We start from the raw sequence: 23296 nt of genomic DNA on the forward strand, positions 1-23296 counted from the left end.
GGCTGCTCATCATAAATAGAGCTGCAGGCCAAGGCACCTGTAACACTGCATTAAAGGCATAAGCTCGGCACCGGCATGTCAGACTCTGCATCATCTGATGGGATGACCAGCTGGTCATCCACCTCCTCTGAGGCAGCGATAGAGAGCATGTCATCTATCTCATCCATTCACTGTCTGCAAAGGTGTCAGTCGGTGACAGTGACGGTGGAGCTGAGCACTCTCTTAGCAGCTCCGCAAGAATGCTGAGGATGCTGGCTTGAAACCACTTACAGATCTTGTCGATCTGCTCCCTGCCTTCTGAACGCAATCGGTGGGCAACTGTAGGGGAACTGTAGAAAAATGGTGAAGAACGAGAGGAAGGGCAAGATATAGGGCTCTTCCTAGCTCGACTCCTACCCTCTTCTGGACAGGACCACGAGAAGAGGGGCCAGCTTCACTGGTGGAGCGCAGTGATGCCAAGCGCTGCGCAGGCATGAGGGATCGTTCCCTAGAGTGACATGCTACTTGGTTCTTGAGAGTACGTTTCTTGAATGAGGCACAGATATCACACAAAGTGATGTCTGTCAAAGCCTTCTGCGCATGCTTGGGCCGAGGCATAAAATGTACTCCACGTGACCGTCCTTTGCAGTGTTACATGCATGGAACCCAGACATGTTAACAATGCCATGCAATAGTGTGCAATACACTATAATGTGCACTTTGTACTGTATATTAGTACCTGCGCACTGCACCTGGTGCTTGATGCTGACACGCGGTGCCGACACTGGCACTAGTCACTCGGTACCGACACTCGATGCTGATACCGTGTGCTCGGTGCCGACACTCGACACTCTGTACTGACACTCGACACCGATGCATTGACACTCGGTACCTACACGGGGCACTCGGCGCCGACGCTCAGCGCCGACACAGTACCCTCGGCACCGACTTGATGCACTCGGTACTGAAGCAGTAACCTCAAACTTGCAAGCGAGATCGGGAGGCGATAAATCGCAGTTACTGCAAGTGGCACGTTAGCAGGGATGCCCACCTGCAAGTCAGCCACTGGCTAAACTGCATAGTCAGTGCGAACACAATTCTAAATTCGCACACGAAAACAGAAAAAAGCCTGCTTCAAAAAGCCTTTTGTAATAGCACTGCAGAAGCAGGACTAAAAAAGCATCGAGCTGCTAGTAGGAACGCCTACAACAGCTACTCGGAATTTTTTATCGTATACTGTATAACAGGAAATTTTGGTGGGGAATTTATTTTGTCTTTATTGGCGGTTTTGATTGGATCGCCAATAATTCTTCCACCAATCAGAGTGTGGCATACAGTGAGTGATCCCAGCATATGACAGACTGGTATGCAGCACAGGTTAAAGAAGCGCTGGGTCAGGGAAAGAATATGTCGGACGTCAAAGTGAATATGAGAAAGGCACTGTGATTAAGCCAATTTGCTTGAAAAAATTAAAAGCAGACCGGACATTTGCATCAATGGATGTAGAAAATCTGGAATTTATGATGCGATCAGGAACTCTGAGGCAGTGTAAACTGCGCCTGCTACTGTGGTACCTATGGGACTGTTCTTTTTTATGTTAAGCAGTTTTGTGTTTTTACAAGTGGTTCATTAAGTACTGTAACAGCCAAAATAGGTTATTCCAGACTTGTTAGAAAGTCTGTAACAAAAGCAAATTTGCTTTGGATTGTTGTTGTCGATTCGTTGTAGATACTACTATTAAGACACCCACCGTTCAGGTATCGCAACGTCCCTAAACAACATGTTAAAATAAATGAGTTCTCCACCATATAAAAATGAGTTTGCCAGTGCTTGCTAGTTTATTAACTAGTTTTAAATTTAAAGCATTTTTGTTTCGGCTTTATTGTTAAAGTTTTCACATGTGGCAATACTGTCCTACAATTACTAAACGATATTGTGATCATTTCACTGTATTATGTTACTGAACCAGAGCTATGTTTTAAAACTGAGAGTTAGCAAATGCTTACCGTTAATGTGTACTGCAGCTACTAATCATTTCCAATTACTGGTATCTTAAAATTAAGGACTATAAAACAATAATGCTGTAACTCATTTTTCGAAGGCCTTCTTTGTTCTCATCCAAGTTGATGCAGTGACATTTTAGATGCTATAACGAGTTACTGTAAATGAGATACTGTTTTAGAAAACAGATTTCATTAAGTAAACATGTATTTGAATAATTTTTTTAATTAAAAGTAGAAATACAAAACGTGCTAAGTGAAAAACGGCAATTCAAAAACCGTCAAAATCTACCAAGTTTGCAAATCTGCCGAATTTAATACCAGCCAAAATTTCCTATTATACAGTATATGCACCAGTGGACCGAAAACGAAACCACACGGTCCACGAAATATTCTTATTTTATTTTACATATAATAAATACATGATAATATTTAATATTTTATTTTGTTTTATATATATATATATATATATATATATATATATATATATATATATATATATATACACACACACACGCCAATGGAGCGAGTCAGTCTACTGTACTAGGATCCCGGGGAGGAACGGCTAATCGAGCCACATGCTTCACACGGCACAGAAGGCCGAGGTGGGACTAACCCAGCCGAATAAACAACAGAAAATACAGCTCAAAATAAATTTTTACTTCAGCGATTCTGTAATATATATCACTTAAAAACAAGCTAAAAGTGCTAACAATAGGTATATAAAGATACACTTATCTGTCTCAGGAGTAATCAGCACAGCTGAAAAAAGAAAATGGTATTGCTGGAAGGGTGCGCTGCTGTTTTATGTTTGTGGGGCGGAGCCTCAGCAGCGCCACCCTGCTCTAGCGAGAATCTTTGGTATAGAGTTTTCAGTTCAGGTGTCTTAAAAGGGAAACACCCATTTTGTAATGGTTAATATTCCCTACTTGAAAGGGAATCGCTTTGTATCTATTTTAAACACAGTACACAAGCCACTTCGCCAAGCATTCTTTCCTATTCCTTTGTCAGATCTATTATCTTATTTTAGATCTTGTGATGAAAATCAGAAATAAAAAATTAATAAGAACCCCACAGAAGGGCCCCATAAATGCACCTGCCAACCTGGAGAAGTTCTCTTGTATAGACTGTCTTTTGCATTTGAATGACTTCCATTACAGCTTTATAAATAACAAAAACTCTCAGTCACCCACTTAATTCATGGACAGGTTGTTTGAAATGCTACAATGCTATAAAAGAACAGCAGTAGTATTTTTATGGTATGACAGTCTTCACTGTGCTATTTAACAGTTACAAACCCAGTTATTAAAATGTTCCTTGAGTTCTATTCTTTGTTCTAACATACATTGATTATATTACAATAGTTTGCCAATAAATATACTGTAGTCGGTGTAACCTGTAGATCCACAATGTTCCCTGATATTTGTAAAAACAAATTAGTATTCAGTCATTCAGAAATCATTCAAATGTATATGGGTCTAGGGGTCCCGGAGTGGCTCATCCAGTTAATGCACTGCTGCTGGGAGGGCAGAATGAGTCATACAGCTTGGATGGCACCGGTTCATGTCTGGGCTGTGCAAAGAGGCCAAACTTTGCTGGGGACTCAGAAGGGGGCATTACATTGGCTCTGACGCTCCCAGGGTGGGTGATGGAAAACCGGCAGGGACTCCTTCCCCTCATCGTGCAACAGCGAACCCTACTGGCCAGACACTGAGCACATTCAGAGTGGATAAAAAGCAGGGCTGATCTCTGTTCTCCGGGATCGGTAGCCCGCCCACCTGTGCTCTGGATTGTTTGGTGTAAAAGTGTTTCTGGCTTTAGGATTGTGAGATCGGAAGACGTCTGTGCTGTGTGGGGACATTCCAAATCAAGGGAAAAATAAATAAATAAATAATAATTGGTCATTCTAAATTAGAAAAAAAAAAAAATATGTGTATGTAAAAAATGTACAAGTAGCTTGTCTCGTAAAAGCAGTGTCATTTGGAGTGTGGTTTGAATCCTGTTAGCTGAGGCGCCGATCTTGGTTGAGGTTCACAGTGAGCACTGCATTGGCTCCCGTCTGGGGATAGTCGGTAACCAATCACAGCCAAGTGCTGACAACACGTGTTTGCTAGGTGCCAAGCACCCTGAAGCGTTTGATCACTCCCATATTTCATACAAGGAGAATTAAGTCAGTATTTTATACATTGCCCCTGATAAGCATCCTTCCTGTAGCCAATTTGATACTGTTATCACGTTTTGCCTTTTTTTATTATTTCTGTAGTTCACTACTGTTATTAAATAACTGTCTATAAAAGGATATATTTTCTAACACTAGTAGTCAGCAACGTATTGTACGTTTCTTTGCTGAGCTGATGGCTCATTTCATACACCTGAATATAGATGACAAAAAAAACAACTTTGAAAACCAATCCAGTCTTTTTATTTGGTAGATTATATTTATATGGGGGCATTACAGCTATGGCCAAAAGTTTAGCATCACACCCTAAAGAATTATGTTGACATATTGAAATTACATATCGCTTTGTAGTTTTCCAAAAATTGAAAAATGTGACATTTCGAAATCTAACATGAAATACTTTGTAGTTTCTTAGATTGCATGATGTTAAATAAAACATCAAAATGATTGTTCACATAGCTTTTTTTTTTTAATTATGCCTGCATCCTAATATTCTACCAGGTGATGCAAAACTTTTGGGCATATATCTAAATTATATTCCAGTACATAGCCTACGGTGTGGTACTGAAAACTACTGTACCGCGTAGTGCATGCACCGTGAAAATGCCCAGCAGTGTCGCCCCACGCCTTTCTGTCTCGGGCTTGAGAGACTGGCTTGACAGCAACGGAAGGCACAAATCGATCTACAGTTCTCCTGATTGGTTAGTTAGGCGCAGACATTCAGAATAGGTCGAATCACAGGGGTACAATAAATAAATAAATAAATAAATTAAAGGCAATTTCTTGCTGATGAACAATTGGTGCTCAAGAAAGGTGTTAGATGGTCTGAACCTTTCCTTGGCTTTTTCGAGGCTGTCTGCAATTGTGTCTGGTGCCAATTGTGTTGAATTGTGTGGTGGTTGGCGTCTTTAAAATACAGAAATGTTTCAAGATAAACCCTGTTGCAGCCTTGAGATACCAAAACACAATGCACTGTATGTTGTAGTTTTACAATTTGTGTGCATGGTATTAGTAATTTATATTTGCTTATGTCCTTAAATTGACACCCCATGAATTATTGACACGTGCATTGGTTTAATTTATTAAAATGAAGCAAATAATATAATGTCAGACTAACCTCATTAATTGCTACATAGTAGCGTGGTTGCTGGAAGGTAGGGGGATTATCATTTCGATCTCTCACCACAATCCGCACTTCGTGGAAAATGACAGTGCCTACCAGCTCATTGGTACACTGGACCTGCACCACAATGGAGTGGATAGATGAGGGAGGCTAAAAGGAATGGCAAACAGCATGATTCATCCGCACATACTACAATTGCAGCCTTCCACATAAAAAAGTAGTCAATTTCATTAATTGATAAAAAAAAACACATTTAAAGTCCTTAACTATAATACATTTTTAAAATACTCATCAAGGCCAAGCGATTTCCTGATAAGAAACTTCTGTTATCAGGTAACACATAGCAACCTTACAAAACACATTAAGAGAACATGTTTTTGCATTTAATTAAGCTATGTTCTTGATGCAAATGACTCACTTGGTGTTTTAAGTAATGGCCTGATCTCAAGCTGAAAATAGACTCACTAATTCAAACATGTGTGTGTGTGTATATATATATATATATGTGTGTGTGTATATATATATATATATATATATATATATATATATATATATATATATATATATATATATAGTGCTATAGAAAGTCTACACCCCCTTGAACTTTTTTCACATGTTGTGTTGTGTCAGTGCCTCAGAGTTTCATGCATTTAAACAAGGATTTTTCTCCACTTATCTACACGCCATACTCCACACTGTTAAGGGGAAAAAAGTTTTTATTCAGAAAAATATTATATATTAAAAATACAAAACTGAAAGTTCATAATTGGATAAGTCTCCACCGCCCTGAGTTAATATTTGGTGGAAGCACCTTTGGCAGCAATTACAGCTGTGAGTCTGTTGGGATAGGTCTCTACCAACTTTACACACCTAGATTTTGCAATATTTGACCATTCTTCTTTACAAAACTGTTCAAGTTCTGTCAAGTTCCTTGGGAGCATTGATGGACAGCAATCTTCAAGTCATGCCACAAATTTTCGATTGGATTTAGGTCGGGGCTCTGACTGGGCCAATCAAGGACATTTACCTTTTTGTTCCTTAGCCACTCCAGTGTAGCTTTGGCTGTGTGCTTTGGGTCGATGTCATGCTGAAAGGTGAACTTCCGTCCCAGTTTCAGCTTTCTTGCAGAGGGCAGCAGGTTTTCCTCAAGGACTTCTCTGTACTTTGCTCCATTCATTTTCCCTTCTATCCTGACAAGTGCCCCAGTCCCTGCCGATGAGAAACATCCCCATAACATGATGCTTCACAGTAGGGATGGTGTTCTTTGGGTGATGCGCTGTGTTGGGTTTGCGCCAAACATAATGCTTTGCATTTAGGCCAAAAAGTTCCACTTTAGTATTGTCAGACCACAAAACGTTTTGCCACATGGCTACAAAATCACCTGAGTGTTTTTTGCATACTTCAAACGGGATTCAAGGTGGGCTTTCTTGAGTAATGGCTTCCTTCTTGCCTCCCTGCCATATAGGCCAGATTTGTGGAGTGCTTGGGATATTGTTGTTACATGCACACTTTGACCAGTCTTGGCCAGAAAAGCCTGTAGCTCTTGCAAAGTTGTCATTGGCCTCTTGGTAGCCTCTCTGATCAGTCTCCTTCTTGCTCAGGCATCCAGTTTGGAGTGACGGCCTGATCTAGGCAGGGTCTTGGTGGTGCCATACACCTTCCACTTCTTAATAATCGTCTTGACCGTGCTCCAAGGGATATTCAAGGCCTTTGATATTTTTTTATACCGATCCCCTGATCTGTGTCTTTCAACAACTTTGTCCCGGAGTTCTTTTGAAAGCTCATGGTTGAGTCTTTGCTTTGAAATGCACTACCCAGCAGTGGGAACCTACAGGAACTGCTGAATTGATCCTGAAATCATGTGAATTACTACAATTTAACACAGGTGGAGGCCACTTAACTTGGTATGTGATTTTGAAGGCGATTGGTTACACCTGAGCTCATTTAGGATTACAATTAGAAGGAGGGTGGACAGTTATCCAACCAAGCTATTTCAGTTTTTATTTTTAATTAATTTTCTACAAATTTCCTTTTTTTTCACTTGGAAGTTGTGGGGTAGGATGTGTAGATAAATGAAAAAACAACTATTTTAATGCATTTTAATTCCAGGCTATAAGGCAACAAAAGCTGAACATTTTGAAAGGGGTAGACTTTCTATCTTTCTATATATATATATATATATATATATATATATATATATATATATATATATATATATATAAAATGACCTTAGTGATTATATATATTATGAGAGAGTACAGGGAGGATGTGTGCATAGCAGAGGTTCTGTATACAGTGGTTTGCAGAAGTATTCACCCCCTGCAAAGTTTTCACATTTTGTTGGCACCTGAGTGTACTCCATGACGCTTTCAAATTAGTCTTTACATGTAGAATCTACACAAACTACTCCACATTGATAAAGTTAAAAAATGCAAATAGAATATAAATAAGTAAGATTTACAGAGAAAAACAGATTAATCTCAGTTGCATAAGTATTCAACCCCTTTGCTACTGCAGCCCTAAATCAGCTCAGGTGCAAATGATTTGTATGAAAGGTAACAAAATTAGTGAAATGGTTTCAGCCTGTGTGTACTCAAAGTGGTTTAACTTGTAGATAATGTCCCTCAGGTATATAAAGACTTTCAAGCTGCAACTCACATAGTGATCCAACAAAGCAACCATGAAGACCAAGGAGCTTTTGAAACAACAGTGAAGTCCATCATTAAGAAGTGGAAGATGTATCATACCACCCAGACACTACCCAGATCAGGTCACCGTCCCAAACTGAGCAGCCGGGCAAGCAGGAAACTGGTTTGGGAAGTCACTCTGAAGCCAACAATGACCTTGAGTGATCAGTCAGTGTTTACACATCAACAATAAGCCGGTCCCTACACAAAGCTGGCCTGTATGGACGGGTGGCAAGAAAGAAGCCATTGCTCAAAAATCCTCATCTTAAAGCACATATGGTGTTTGCGAAAAAGCATGCAGATGATACTGCAGACATGTTGAATAAGGTTATGTGGTCAGACAAGACAAAAATTGAACTTTTCGGTCTTAATTCAAAGCGTTACATCTGGCGCAAGCCAACACTGCACATCACCCAGTCAACACCATCCCAACTGTCAAGCATGGTGGTGGCAGCATCATGTTATGGGGATGCTTCTCTTCAGCAGGGACTGGGAAGCTTGTCGGGATAGAGGGGAGAATGGATGGTGCAAAGTACAGGCGAATCCTTGAGGAAAACCTGTTTGAGTCAGCAAAGACTCTGAAACTCTGAAACATTTCAGCAGGACAATGACCCGAAGCACAAAGCCAAAGCCACACTGGAGTGGTTGAACAAGAAGATAATTAATGTTCTTGAGTGGCCCAGTCAAAGTCCTGACTTGAATCCAATCGAAAATTTATGGCGAGACTTGAAGACTGCTGTCCATCGACGATCCCCAACAAACTTATCAGAACTGGAGCAATTTTCCTATGAAGAATGGACAAAAATGTCACCATCCTACTGTGCAAAGCTAATAGAGACCTATCCAAAAAGACTCATAGCAGTAATTGCTGCAAAAGGTGCTTCTACCAAGTACCGACTTAAGGAGCTGAATACTTATGCAACCAGTACATTTCATTTTGTGCATTTTCTTTGCAAGTTTTGCTGACATTTAACTTCCTCCTCATATAACAGTGTTCAGTTTAACCACTACAGCTTTGAATAAGAAAAGTTTGTTTGAAAAACTGTGCATAAATTATTTGTAATTCAACAAAATGTGACATTATTGGTAGGGGGGTGAATACTTCTGCAAACCACTATATATATATATATATATATATATATATATATATATATATATATATATATATATATATATATATATATATATAGACACACACACACACACACACACACACACACAGTAGAAAGGGAACATGTAGTGACATTATGTCCTTGGGGAAATCTAAAATGCATCTTATAAATGATAGACCACATTTCAGACCTATTTACCCAAAGTCATAAAAACAGAAATAATTGTGTTATTAAACTGTGACTTTAAAAAGTGTGTGAAGGTAATATAAGGAGAATATCCACAAACGCCTTAAAAACTAACATCTCTATCCAGGACTCGACCAGTGCTGTTGAGATAAAGCCTTTGTTGTACAGGATCCAGGATCACCCAGTGATCATAGTTGTCCCTCAGAGATAATGAAATTGTCTTATTGGGGCCTTGTACTCTTCCCTTTATCTGCATATTCTCCACCAGGAGAGTACCTAGAAAAAGAAAAAGAAAAAATATCTATCACTTGTCAAAACTAAACCAACCCAACTGTAGCCTTCAAGTTAAAAGTGTTGTGTAAAGCCAGGTCCTTTTTAATCTGGATTACTGTTCACCAAAAGCTAAGTTAACACCACCAAACTATATGACTGCAGTTTGCTTTTTTTTGACCCTCATAATTAGTAATTCCAAAACAATATGGCATTAAATAATACTTAAATTAAGCAAACCAATAAAACCAAAATGTACAACTTTTTGGAGCAGAGAACAATTAAAAAAGGACTAATTAAACTAATAGTTCAATTAAGTTAGTTACAGTGCCTTGCATAAATATTCACCCCCCCTTGGACTTTTCCACATTTTGTAGTGTTACAACCTGGAATTAAAATGGATTTAATTTGGATTTTTTTGTCACTGATCTACACAAAATAGTCCATAATGTTGAAGTGGGGAAAAAAATCTACATATTTTTCAAAATTATTTACAAATAAAAAACTGAAAAGTCTTGATTGCATAAGTATTCATCCCCTTTGCTGTGACACCCCTAAATAAACTCTGGTGCAACCAATTGCCTTCAGAAGTCACATCATTAGTTGAATTGAGTCCACCTGTGTGCAATTAAAGTGTCACATGATCTCAGATTAAATACACCTGTTTCTGGAAGGCCCCAGAGTTTGTTAGAGAGCATATCTAAACAAACAGCATCATGAAGACCAAGGAGCTATCAAAACAAGTCCAGGATAAAGTTCTGGAGAAGCACCAATCAGGGTTGGGTTATAAAAAAATATCCCAAACTTTGAACATCCCCCGGAGCACCGTTAAATCCATTATTAAAAAATGAAAAGAATATGGCACAACCGCTACACTGCCTAGAGAAGGCCATCCACCAAAACTCAGTGACCAGGTAAGGAGGGCATTAGTCAGAGAAGCAACCAAGAGGCCGATGGTAACCCTGCAGGAGCTGGAGAGATCCACAGCTGAGATGGGAGAAACCGTCCATGGGACAACTATAACCCGGACGCTCCACAAAGCTGGGCTTTATGGAAGAGTGGCGAGAAGAAAGCCATTGCTGAAAAAAACCCATATCAAATCCAGTTTGGATTTTGCCAAAAGGCATGTGGGAGACACAGCAAACATGTGGAAAAAGGTTCTCTGGTCTGATGAGACCAAAATTGAACTTTTTGGCCTTAGCGCAAAACGCTATGTGTGGCGCAAAGCCAACACTGCTCATCACCCTGAGAACACCATCCCCACGGTGAAGCATGGTGGTGGCAGCATCATGTTATGGGGGTGCTTTTCATCGGCAGGGACTGGGAAACTGGTCAGGATTGAGGGCAGGTGGATGGAGCCAAATACAGGGAAATTCTAGAGGAAAACCTGTTTCAGTCTGCAAGAGACGTGGGACTGGGGAGGAGGTTCACCTTCCAGCAGGACAATGACCCTAAACACACAGCCAAAGCTACACTGGAGTGGTTTAAAAACAAGAACCTGAATGTCTTAGAATGGCCCAGTCAAAGTCCAGACCTCAATCCGATTGATAATCTGTGGCAAGACTTGAAAATTGCTGTTCACCAACGGTCCCCATCCAACTTGACAGAGCTTGAGCAATTTTGCCAAGAAGAATGGGCAAAAATTGCAGGATCCAGATGTGCAAAGCTGGTACAGACTTACCCAAAAAGCTGTAATTGCTGCCAAAGGTGCTTCTACCAAGTATTGACTCAGGGGGTGAATACTTATGCAACCAACAAATGTCTTTTTTTTGTTTAATTAACTTTTGTGTCACAATAAAAAATATTTTGTACCTTCAAAGTGTTAAGTATGTTGTGTAAATCAAATGGTAAAAATCCCAATTAAATCAATTTTAATTCCAGGTTGTAACACTACAAGATGTGGAAAAGTCCAAGGGGGGTGAATACTTATGCAAGGCACTGTAAGTAATTGAGAGCTCAGTTGGAATGAAACCCAGAAAACACAGGGGTCCCTGAGGACTGGGGTTGAAAACCACTGCTCTAAGCAATGCACACCTACCCTTCCCTAGACAGACTGACTTAATCTTTTTGAGTGTATTAGGGTGGGAATTTTGTTGTGCAGGTGTCCTGGAAACTACCTGGGTGGTTGCAGGCAGATAGCTGGCTTGGGAAAAGGATCTACATTGACGAGGCACAGTAGAAACCTCACACCGAACCACTGCAACTGAAGCAACCCTGGAGGGCCAGTAATGACTAAAGGATTGTAACTGATGGAGCTGGCATTTGTGCTAATGGTTGCATTGATATGATATCACATTTTCTAAGTTAGAGCTAAATGAACTTTTCAATTCAGCCCTTGGGTTGATATACTTCCCCTTACTAACTAACTATTTTCCTGAACTGGGCTTAAACCATCAATATATACAAGAGTAGACAGTATTTTGTAAGGCAAATGCGTAAAAAATATATCAGTTTTTTAATTCTGACATTTCTAAGTTTTACTCAAGGACAGATAGAGGACATATTACATTAAAATAGAATGATTCTGTTGATATTCATACTACCTCTACAATGTGCTTCAAATGTTAAACAGAAGCATGGCCTTTTTAAAGAATTAGTTCATAATTCACTTAATACATTCTCCCTGGATTGCTTCATCAGTATAAAGCTAACCTATTATGTCAAATTGGGTTATTGATTTTTAATGAAATCACTGGACTATAATGTAAAAAAAACAAGGGCATTTTTGTTTTGGACAAAGTCAGATTCAAATGTAGCTTGTAGTTCATTCATTTTCTTTAATTACAAAACTTAACCATGAAAAATCGGAATAATCTAGAAAAGCTGGATGTTCCCATTCTACCATGGATTTGTCTGAAAACCTCATTTCTGACTCTCACAGGTGTGGTGCCAGCTTGCAGGGCTTAACAATCAGCACACCAGCTGGGATGAGACTCACCTGACACCATGCAATGCAAGTAAAATATGCAGTTACAGTTGCTTTAAAAAGCACAAATGTAACTGTTCGTTGTACTGTGAAACAATGGGCCAAAAATATTTTAATTACCTAGAAATGTGAAGCACAGTACAATCTGGCTTCTATTGTGGCCGAGAAAAGAGCATATTATATAGAAAGAGACATAACACACACAGACTTTGATAAACATGTATTATTAAATATTGTTTTATCACTACTATATATACCAAGTGAGAAATATAGTTACTGTTTGATGTGCAGAGGTAACCACCATTTTTTTCAATGATTTTTCAAATGTATTCCAGAATACTAATCTTAATTATACTATTCTAGACTGACTTCAGTCAAGGAACGGTTTAATGAATATCACTGTATCAAGATTTGTGAATAGGGCCCTGTGACAGGCTGACCAAGGTAAGGAGACTCAGAGTCAGGATGTGCAGGGAAAATAAAAGACTTTTAATTAAACAAAATACACAAAACAAAAGGCACGATGGCCAACCAAAAAGACAAACACAAAAACAGGCTTTAAACCCGAACTATACAAAAAGAAACACACACACACACACACACACACACACACACACACACACACACACACACACACACACACACACACACACACACACACACACACACACACACACACACACACACACACACACACACACACACACACACACACACACACACACACACACACACACACACACACACACACACACACACACACACACACACACACACACACACACACACACACACACACACACACACACACACACACACACACACACACACACACACACACACACACACAGACAGAGAGAGAGAGCAGTGTGGAGTAGTGGTTAGGGCTCTGGACTCTTGACCGGAGGGTTGTGTGTTCAATCCCCAGTGGTGGACACTGCTGTTGTACCCTTGAGTAAGGTACTTTACCTAGATTGCTCCAGTAAAAACCCAACTGTATAAATGGGTAATTGTATGTAAAAATAATGGATAAGGGCGTCTGCTAAGAAATAAATAATAATAATAATAATACCCAACCACTCCCTTTTATACAGGTGCCTGGGCTAATTGGGCTATTCGCACCTCATTAGCCCAGGCACATTCCACACATTCCTCACACACTCACTCATTGAACCACACCCCAAACTCACTCATATCCACTCTAAAGAATACAAAAAACACAAAACCACTACAAAATAGGCTGCACCCCATCACAGGCCCATAAAAAGGAAGACAGACAGACAATGAAGAACAAACAAAAAAAGACAGTAAAAGGCTGTGAATTACTTTAGGTAAGGATCACTATCTGCTGTGCAGTACAGAGCACAAATATGACATTGAGGGACTTTCCCTGTGTGTTCTAATTTTACTTGAGACATTGTGCTCAAGCCAAATGAAAAAAATGACCCTATACTTTTCGGGTTTCCATTGGCTCAGTTTATTTTACTCAAGAAGACCCTCTTTTCACCTGACATCATGCAAATGAAGGGGAAAGGAGGAGGGCGATATGCAAATTAGCCACGCATTGCATTCTCGTGCTGTTTTTGCAGACAGAATCTCACCTGGAAATCCATGGTTGTCATCTTTCTTGAGTGAAACTGTTTAAAGCACAGTGTTAAGCTCATGTAATAAAGCTGTGATTTGTAAATGCCTTGTGCCTGGTTGTTTAATAATGTGTTTTACTGCTCTTGCCCAAATTGTTTTTAAAATGTCTATTGCTGGGGTGGCATATCATTATGAATAATATTTCAACTAATTTATCACACGACTTATTAATTAAAGAAAAAGAAAATAATTAACCCAGAGTTATATAATTAAACAGTCCAACCCCGCTATTGCAGATCACCATGGCTGAAAACTCCCAAAGCTGTCTAGATTGGGAGCAGTGGACAATTTTCACGTGAAATGCGGGTTTCCATGTGAAAAGGGGAGTGGATTTCCCGTGTTTTACATCATGCTCACGAGTAAATGAGATTTACCCTATCTCTCACTGTGGCCGTTATTTTCGGCCACAAACCTGATCCTTTTGAGCTGTTCTCTCAAACATGCACGCGCATCGCCGCTTCACATGTAAATAACCACACATAGAAACTCCCCCATTGAAGCACAGTGCATTCCTCAGCATCTCTTAGACGAGCTTTAAGGAGGAGTATGTGAAGGCATATGCATATGCTTTTTTATTAAAGCTATACGACTAAATACGTGTTTTCCATTTTGCTTGCATGGATGCAAAACTTAAATAAATATGTAAATATTATATTTTAACACTCTATTTGGACATATAGCATGTTTGCTATGATAATTCAAACAAGATATCGATGTTCTATGATCATTTAAAAACTAAACACCTCCGCAGTAGAATCACAATAATCCTGGTATTTTGGATTAAAGTAATCCTGATCGCCTCTTTAAATTCTGAAAAACCCAACTGCAACATTTAATCGAGATTAAAAGTGCTATCGGATTACCAAAACGAAATCTGGATCACAGTAATCCTGATTGCATTTCGATGTTTTGAAAACCCAATTGCACAATATAATCCAGATCAAACATAGAAATCCGATTACCAAAGTTTTGAAAAACCGGCCCAGGGTACTGCCAACTACCTATACAGGACTATATGGCACCCAGTTGTACCAGTACTTGCATCATCTTGTACTTGCACTTAACTGCTCCACACGTTGCTGTATTCTACTACTGCTCTCAATCATAATTATATTTTCTGTATCTTGTTCTTGATTTTACTCTTAAAGATAACCGTATTCACGTTTTTTGTAATTGCTCTTATTTGAAATTGTTCTTATCCATTTATTGTACTTACTACTTGCTCTTAACAGAATTTACTCTTATAACCAAATATTCTTACTACTGTTGGTCGTAATCGCTCTCAAACGTAATTATTTACTGTATTTGAATTTGCTTGTACTACTGATTTTATTATATTTAACTGCTCTTATCTGTAATGTGATATTTTGTAATGTGATATTTTGTAACAACTGTAAGTCGCCCTGGATAAGGGTGTCTGTTAATAAATAATAATAATAATAATAATAATAATAATAATAATAATAATAATAATAATAATAATAATACTATGGTCATTCAGCTAAACATGGAAAAAAATATCCTTTTTAATATACTACATATGAATCTAATATAAAAAAATAATAATGAAATACATCATGAGGAAAACGTAAGCATTGTGAATGGGCCCAATATTGGAGTGCTAGAACAAATTCCCTCATAGATGCTAATCCCTATGCTGTGTGTGTGTGTATATATATATATATATATATATATATATTTACACACTAAAAGGGCAATCCCAAAGGGTCTAGGAATAAGAATACGAAGAATATGCTCAAAAGAAAGTGACTATGTAAAACAAAGAAATGTATTAAAAACAAATCTTAAAAAAAGAGGATACAAAGAAAGAATTATAGAGACGGAGTTAAGAAAAGTGGATAAACTAAAAAGAGATGATCTACTAGATTATAAAAATAGAGATAAAAAGGTCAAAAGAGTCCCATTAATAATGACTTACTCTAAACTTTTGCCCAATATTTCTAAAATAGTTTGGAAACACTTGCGGATTCTACATAATTCAGAAAAATTTGAAAAAGTATTTCTTAAGGCCCCAGTTGTAGCATTCAAAAGAGAAGCTAATTTAGGTGATATTTTAGTTCACAGTAAACATAAAAGAATAATTGACAAAATAGATTCTACGAACATGTGCACTAGTAGATGTAAAGTGTGTAAATACATAGACAAAAGTAAAAATATAATTAAACATAAGAACACCACATATCCACTAAAAACTAATACCTACTGTAAAAATAGCAATGTTGTTTATGGAATAGCCTGTGAAAAATGTGATGAAATCAAATAAGTTGGAGAGACTGGAACTACTTTATATAAAAGAATTCAGAACCACCTTTCATTAATTAGAAATAAAAAAATGAATGAACCAATAGTACAGCACTTCACCAGTCAGGGACATGACATAAATGATGTAAAGTTTGTAGTATTAGAACAGCTCAAATTAGACAATGCGACATATAGAAGAATAAAAGAAAGTAAATGGATAAATAGGCTGAACACGATTATGCCAGCGGGACTCAACAGAAAAGAATGAACTAATTAACTTCAATAAATAGATAACATTTAAATAAATAAACAAAATTCATTCAAAAGTTGTGCATACTGATGCGCTGAGGAGGCCAAATCTAGACTGATCCTCAGAGCCAGCATTGCATGATATAATAAAAATATAAGTTTATATAAAGTAGTGTTAATTAGAATTAATACAGATTCAAAGATAGAAGTAAAAATGATGTCACAATATATAGAACACCATTACATCATGTAAGAATAAATCATGGATTTGAATGTAAACAATAACAAGTAGCTGTCATGCCATCAAAAACCTATAAATACCTCCAATGTTTTGATTCAAACACAGGCTCCCTTGAGAAAGATATGTACAACATATCGAAACGTTGGGCAGCTGGCTCTTTGAGCTAAAATATATATATATATATATATATATATATATATATATATATATATATATATATATATATATATATATATATATATACACACACTGTAATTGTAACTTGTTATATATTATCATCTTTATTTTTATATATTAGTTGTGTATCCTGGGTCATAATTCAACAGCGTAATGTAGCTATTTTTGCAAAGATATGTTGTTGTCTCTTCAGCTGCATTCCTGTTAATTAAAGGCCTAGGGTAGATATCAACAAAATGGTGATCATGTAAAAGGTACGTAATGAGCTTGTTCATGACATGCAGTCTTGTAATACTTTAATATTTGGTGAATTGACTGTATCAATACATAATAAGTTACAGTTCAACAGAGCTAAACACAAAATAAACGTAATATTTACAAGCGGTATCCATCTCTAAACTTTAATGACTGAAAGCAAGCACTTATTTTCTTTTATGTTTGGAAGGACTAGGGATTACACGTATTTACCTCATGGCTACAATGTATGTCCTAATGGATTTTATATTGCCATTGGCACCCATCTCCTCTCCTACAATTGCTTCCCATTGCATTTACTTTTAAATTCAAAGAATGTCTCATATACAGCTCCAGAGTAGTTAAAAATTATATCAAGGTTTCTCTGTCTTGGACTGTATGTTAAACCAACCAAAATTCCGCAGAGTTGGTGCATTTCTACAGTAAAAAGCAAAAGGTAAAAGGTGGCGTATTCAGAGTCTACTTTGGCAACAAGCATTATAAATTGATAACAATAGGTAATAAATATGGGTGAACAAAATGGTTGCTGTGCAAAAAAATCCAGTTTTAGATTGAGGTAAACAAAAGATTTGGAGCTAAATACTTGTCTTGTGGCTACATCAGGGGGTCATGGCATTCTGGTAAATGCGTGTTTCTAAAATGTAATGACAAATGTGTTTATTTTTTTCACAGCTAATTATAGTGTAGCATCAGAGTGGGTCATAATATCATTGTGTGTGTGAAAGTAACAGAATTGAAATATACAGAGGGGGGAATCTTAAACCATTCTCTGTGTTTTCTTGGTTTCTGGTCATAAACTCCCCCACTGACAAAGAATGCTTTTACAAAGAGTCATAAACTAACTGCTGAACAAATGGCTTATCTTCACGATCACAGAATAACAATTTTGGTGCCGCAAACCAGTCCATCACATAAATCCAGCCAACAGGGTGCGGAATAGCGGACCAATGGAGAACAAGGGGTTGCATCGGAACGAGAACAACCAATGAGTAACACTCAACGTGGACTCAGGCACCATCCAAATTAACTATTCAATCACAGGGGTAAAGAGAACATTCCAAAAGTATGAGCGCGACACTCAAACAGGGCTCCCAACACGAAATCCAAGGTTCTGATACACAAACCAGTCTTTGAACTGTGACTATCTGAAGATCCAACCTGCGACCGGCTGGAACAGAGATACCGTTTTCGGACATTCTAATACGAGATAACAATTCTAGTGTTTGCCTTGGTGTGGGAGTCCGCTGCGTAAGACCTCTAAAATCCTAAAAGTACTTGTAATCAAATCTCTAACTTAGCCCTCATTGATCACCGGAGAAAGAGTTGGATGAACATTTAAAGTCGACATAAATTGAAATATATTCCATTTATTGAGCTAGCAGTGCCAGAGTTTGTGGTGGAATATCCTAGACATAACCGGACGAAGAGTGCAAATATCGGTGGTGGAATTGCTGGTTTCAATGGAATACCTAAATAGTTAATGACTGTAGTTCTTTGCAAAGACATTTCTTTCGTACTCTGAAGTGGAGACGAAACGCGAGGAAGGCAGACCCCGGAACCTGGACCTGTCCTTGCCAGCAGGAGAGCTTTCGAGCGCCTGTATTGTTGAAGACACGGATCAGCTGGAGGAGGCAGCGCACGTTCGTTAAGTATTCAATGAGTAGTGTTTTAATCCTCTTATGAACTCGAGAATAATCAGACCTTAAAGTAAAATTAATATTTTGTTTTAAGTGGAATGTAAGAAAATTATTATTGCTTTCAATTCATGCTTTGAGTTAATAAACACTATAGTATTGGTTTTGTATGTGATTTATACAAATTGATGTGGGTTTCATAAGGCAATTATCATTCTGCATTTAGGCTAGAATCCAAATTTAGCTGTCTTGATAATAGATCATTCTCGATAGGTTGTCTGGACGCAAAGAACGTCTTTATCTCGCAAGAGAATTACCTTCTGAACCAAAATTATACATATGAGACTGATTTAACGTTGTTTTGATTATCAAATATTAATGAAAGTAAATATTATGTTACTAACGATACCCTTGTTTAGACTAACCTTCGTCTTAAATAGCTGTCAGGAATGCAGCTGTAACCTTTAAGGGAATCTCCCATAGATTGCGTTGGATCGCTAATCAAACAGCGGGAGTGGGGTGTCGTTGTTTATGTTTCGTTTTCTGTACTGTTTAGATTAGTTAATTCTGCCTTTCTGTATTATTTTAGTTTAGTTGTTGCACATTTATTTCATTTTATTTCTAATAAAACTGTTCCTTTGTATACACTAGAAATGTTGTCTAGTCTTATTATTTCGATAAAGGTCGGGCTCTACATGACTTGAATTCAAAACAAGGTATTTTATTATTACAATTTAGTCCAAATATAAATATACCTTGCACACTACAATAGGGTGGGAACTAAAGTGTAATGTGGAGTCTCAAAAGCCATGAAACTCAATCTAATGTATGATTGTTTCTGGGTAATGCAGCCTTGACGGTTTTAAAAAGCCATATGGTGTAATACAATTTAATATTGAAGCCATCCTGATCTGGCACGGCAGGATTAATAATATTATTATTATTGCTAAGAAATAAATAATAATAATAATAATAATAATAATAATAATAATAAATACATGGTGCACATGTGCAGTAGAGAAGCTGGTTTCCATAATCCAGGTGCCTGTGCAACCTTTTATAAGCTGGAAATGGGAACTCAGAGGGACATAGATACCATTTTCCAGAAAATTACATCTGCCTGCCCTTGAAGGGACATTTTGTTTGTCACACCTTCTCCTTCTCTTTTGCTTTTATTTTGTTTTGACAAGTGACAACTTGAGAACAAGTTGACAGATTGTAATATGGTCTTTAGCATGTGGACAACATGCAAGAGGTATGTATTTTATATTTTGATTGCTGTGAGAGCAGCGATTCCTGGTGTTCACATACTGTTTTCTAGTTTCACCTGGATTTGTGAAACTTTTTTTAGTTTTATTGTGCCTCTGACCAAGTTATCTTTACCAGTAATTCCAAGAGAAACTGCTAAAGTTTATAAATGTTTGCAATGCATAGGCCCCTGCTTTAACTTTGTTAGAAAGTGCTCAGGTCATCACAGGATTCTTGGAATCATTCCAAGTGAGAATTCAGAAATGTGCCTTAGTCAGAAAATATGCTTTCTGAAAAGTTTTACTTTGCTATGCCACAACACTGCTGTTCAGTTTAGGGAACATGTTTCCAACATAGTGAATGACTAGCTTACCAAATGTAACTTGGCACAATTCATTACCACTACAGATCTTCTCCAGTTTTATTTATTCAGATGATGTTCATTTGTATATATATATATATTACTTAAATGTTTGTTGAATAAATCCATAATGAAATGTGAAAACTAGTCCAAACATTAAAATCTGATGCTTTGAATCTGAACATTTTCCAGAATGCAATTGCATTTCAATTATGTTTACAAGAGTCAGCTTTGAGTTGGAAAATGAAATACAAATACATAAATGAATAAATAAACAATGTCAGGTTTTGTGTATTGCAAATACCAAACTACTAATCATTCAGACATAAATAAAATCAGTTTCAAAACTGTTCTCTGGTTTGTTCAAACCACAGAGTGAGAAGTATCGTGTAACTGTGTACTCGTTGTAGTTATTTTTGCATATGTGATTGTTTCAATTAGATTTAAGCATGGGTTTGTAATACATAGAGCTGCAGTTTTAGTTAGCACAGAAAAACACTGTAGTGCCACAGGACATGGACTGTCAACCTTACAAGGCTGCTCCTGCCACAATAATAAGAGAAGTTTTTAAAGAGAGAGATTTCAGGAGCAGGTCCATGATAATGACATGCTTCTCAGTGTTGGTGACCCTATCAAACATACAGATTTGATCAAATGTGGCACAGTTCAATATTGAAAAGAGCTTAAAACCATCTGAGACACACACACACAACAAACTACATTGTGTTTTTCATGTGTGGAACTTGAGCCATCAGTGCAGAGATCACAGTTTTAAGGCAGTCTGCTTCATTTATTTCGATGTATGTATTGTGAGCTAGGTTGCTCTATTTGGAGAAAGCTGGCTAAAGGTGCTTTTAAATGCAGGAAACAGAAGTGGCGAACCAATGGTGAGTTTTATTTACAGTGAATAATTAAACACAAATACTTTTCAATAAAACAAAAGAAAAACCTAGCCCAATCACATGGGCCCTATCTAAACTTTTTTTTACCAAAAGAATTAGCCAGTTAAGCTGTGCCTAATTATTTAAAAGTATTGTGTCTCTTCTCCTGAAGACATGACACTACCACTCAGGTAAGTGAAACAGGGTATTCTCAATGTCTTTGTTATTTAAACTGCTGTATTTGTTTTCCACAGGTTCCTTCTTCAGCAGCCACTCCCAGTAAGTATTGTGTCTGCGCTGATATTTGTGAAGCTCTGACACTTCCTGGTGTCTTGGATGTACTCCTTTCAACAATAGCCACTCTGGCACAAAGTTCATTGAGAAATAAAACCTTGGTTAAAAACAAACAGTCTCTTGCGTTTTTGCACACAAACACACTCCAGTGCAAATTACAAACAATTTATCTTTGTTTCTTCAATGGTAAGTACTTTGTGCATTCCCATCCCCCCACGGTCCTTTTTAAACACAGTGTATTTTCTTCCAGCACCGTTAAGTACACACACTCGGTATGGAACCTGCAGTAGAATGTTCCAGGTAACAGATTTTTTCAGGAACGATCCCACTAGCAGACCTGTCAACTCTCCCATATTCACCGGGAGTCTCCTGTATTTTGGAACCTTCTCCCGGGCATCTCCCTGGACAGATTTTCTCACATATTTTGGTCAGAACTCCACTGTTAAGCCCCCTTATGTCAGCAAACTTTTAATGTCTCTAAAAGTCATGGCCGGTGTGTGGGAGGCATACATTCAGTGCCATGTATTGCTATATTTTGTAAATATATTTAGGAATTTCAATTGGCCGAGCTCCGCCCGGGGGGAGGGAGGGTTAGGTCAGCCAGGGTGTCCTCGGCTCACCTCGCACCAGCGACCCCTGTAGTCTGGCCGGGCGCCTGTGGGCTTGCCTGTAAGCTGCCCGAGAGCTGCGTTGTCTTCTGACGCTGTAGCTCTTGGGTGGCTGCATGGTGAGTCAGCAGTGTGAAAAAAAGCGGTCAACGACTAAATTTATTAAAAAAAAAAAAAAAAAAGGTACTTGGGTTCAAACAAAAATAAATAAAATAAAATATTTAAACACAAAAACACTGCTCACAGAGCGAGAATAAATATTTAAACAAAACAGACCTAAGGTCAGGCTGGGCAGTTGCCTTCACTATCCTTACTTTTACTAGTTTTTGTTTTGTTTTCCTCTCTCACTCCCGTTCTCTATTCAAAAACCACTCCACTCTAAACACCCACATACCGGTTTATATACCTGTCCACTTCAACAATAATTACACCAAATTACACCACTCAAACAGTAATTCAATAAACGACAACAGCTACATTCTCACGAGATGTCTGGCAGATACGAGCTGCTACCATTGCATCGTGTGATTTTCAAACATTTAGACTCTGTCATTTAGGCGTCTAAAGGTAGACCTGCTCCAATGGCGTGTAGAGCACATCTACAAAAAGGTGCCTGCTGCTGTCACTTGCAAGAACACAGTGGAAAGCTGAGAGTGGAACGAGATGAAAGCTGACAAGAGGGAGACAGGTGTGTTGTAATGTGTGTGCACATTATTTACATTTAATCTTAAACAAATATCGAGTCATAATCATGTATTGATTGCTGAAAAAGAATTAGGTTTGTGTGTGTATACAGTTCATCCCTTACGAAAAAAATCTATAGTATTACTATGAGATCCTATAGGATTTCTAAAGTGCCCTATAGAATTCCTATAATATCCTATAGTATTTGTATAGTATTTCTGTTTGTACTACTTCATTCTGTAGTGTTGTATAATATTTACTATAGAATGATATAGTATTTCTCTATAGTATGTCCC

General features: G+C 37.9%; 1 protein-coding gene across 1 annotated transcript in view; it reads right to left on the minus strand.

Annotated features, from left to right (window-relative positions):
* The window catches only part of LOC117415686 (protocadherin-15-like), a 217910-nt gene that overhangs the window by 119229 nt on the left and 75385 nt on the right, over window positions 1-23296 (minus strand). Inside the window, exons 5-6 of the mRNA XM_059026442.1 lie at window positions 9382-9542; window positions 5276-5431 (exon numbers count right to left, since the gene is read on the minus strand). Coding sequence (XP_058882425.1) covers window positions 5276-5431; window positions 9382-9542 — 317 coding nt within the window. The remainder of the gene's footprint in view (window positions 1-5275; window positions 5432-9381; window positions 9543-23296) is intronic.

The sequence above is a fragment of the Acipenser ruthenus genome, chromosome 7 (assembly GCF_902713425.1).
Source record: "Acipenser ruthenus chromosome 7, fAciRut3.2 maternal haplotype, whole genome shotgun sequence".
NCBI lineage: Eukaryota > Metazoa > Chordata > Actinopteri > Acipenseriformes > Acipenseridae > Acipenser > Acipenser ruthenus.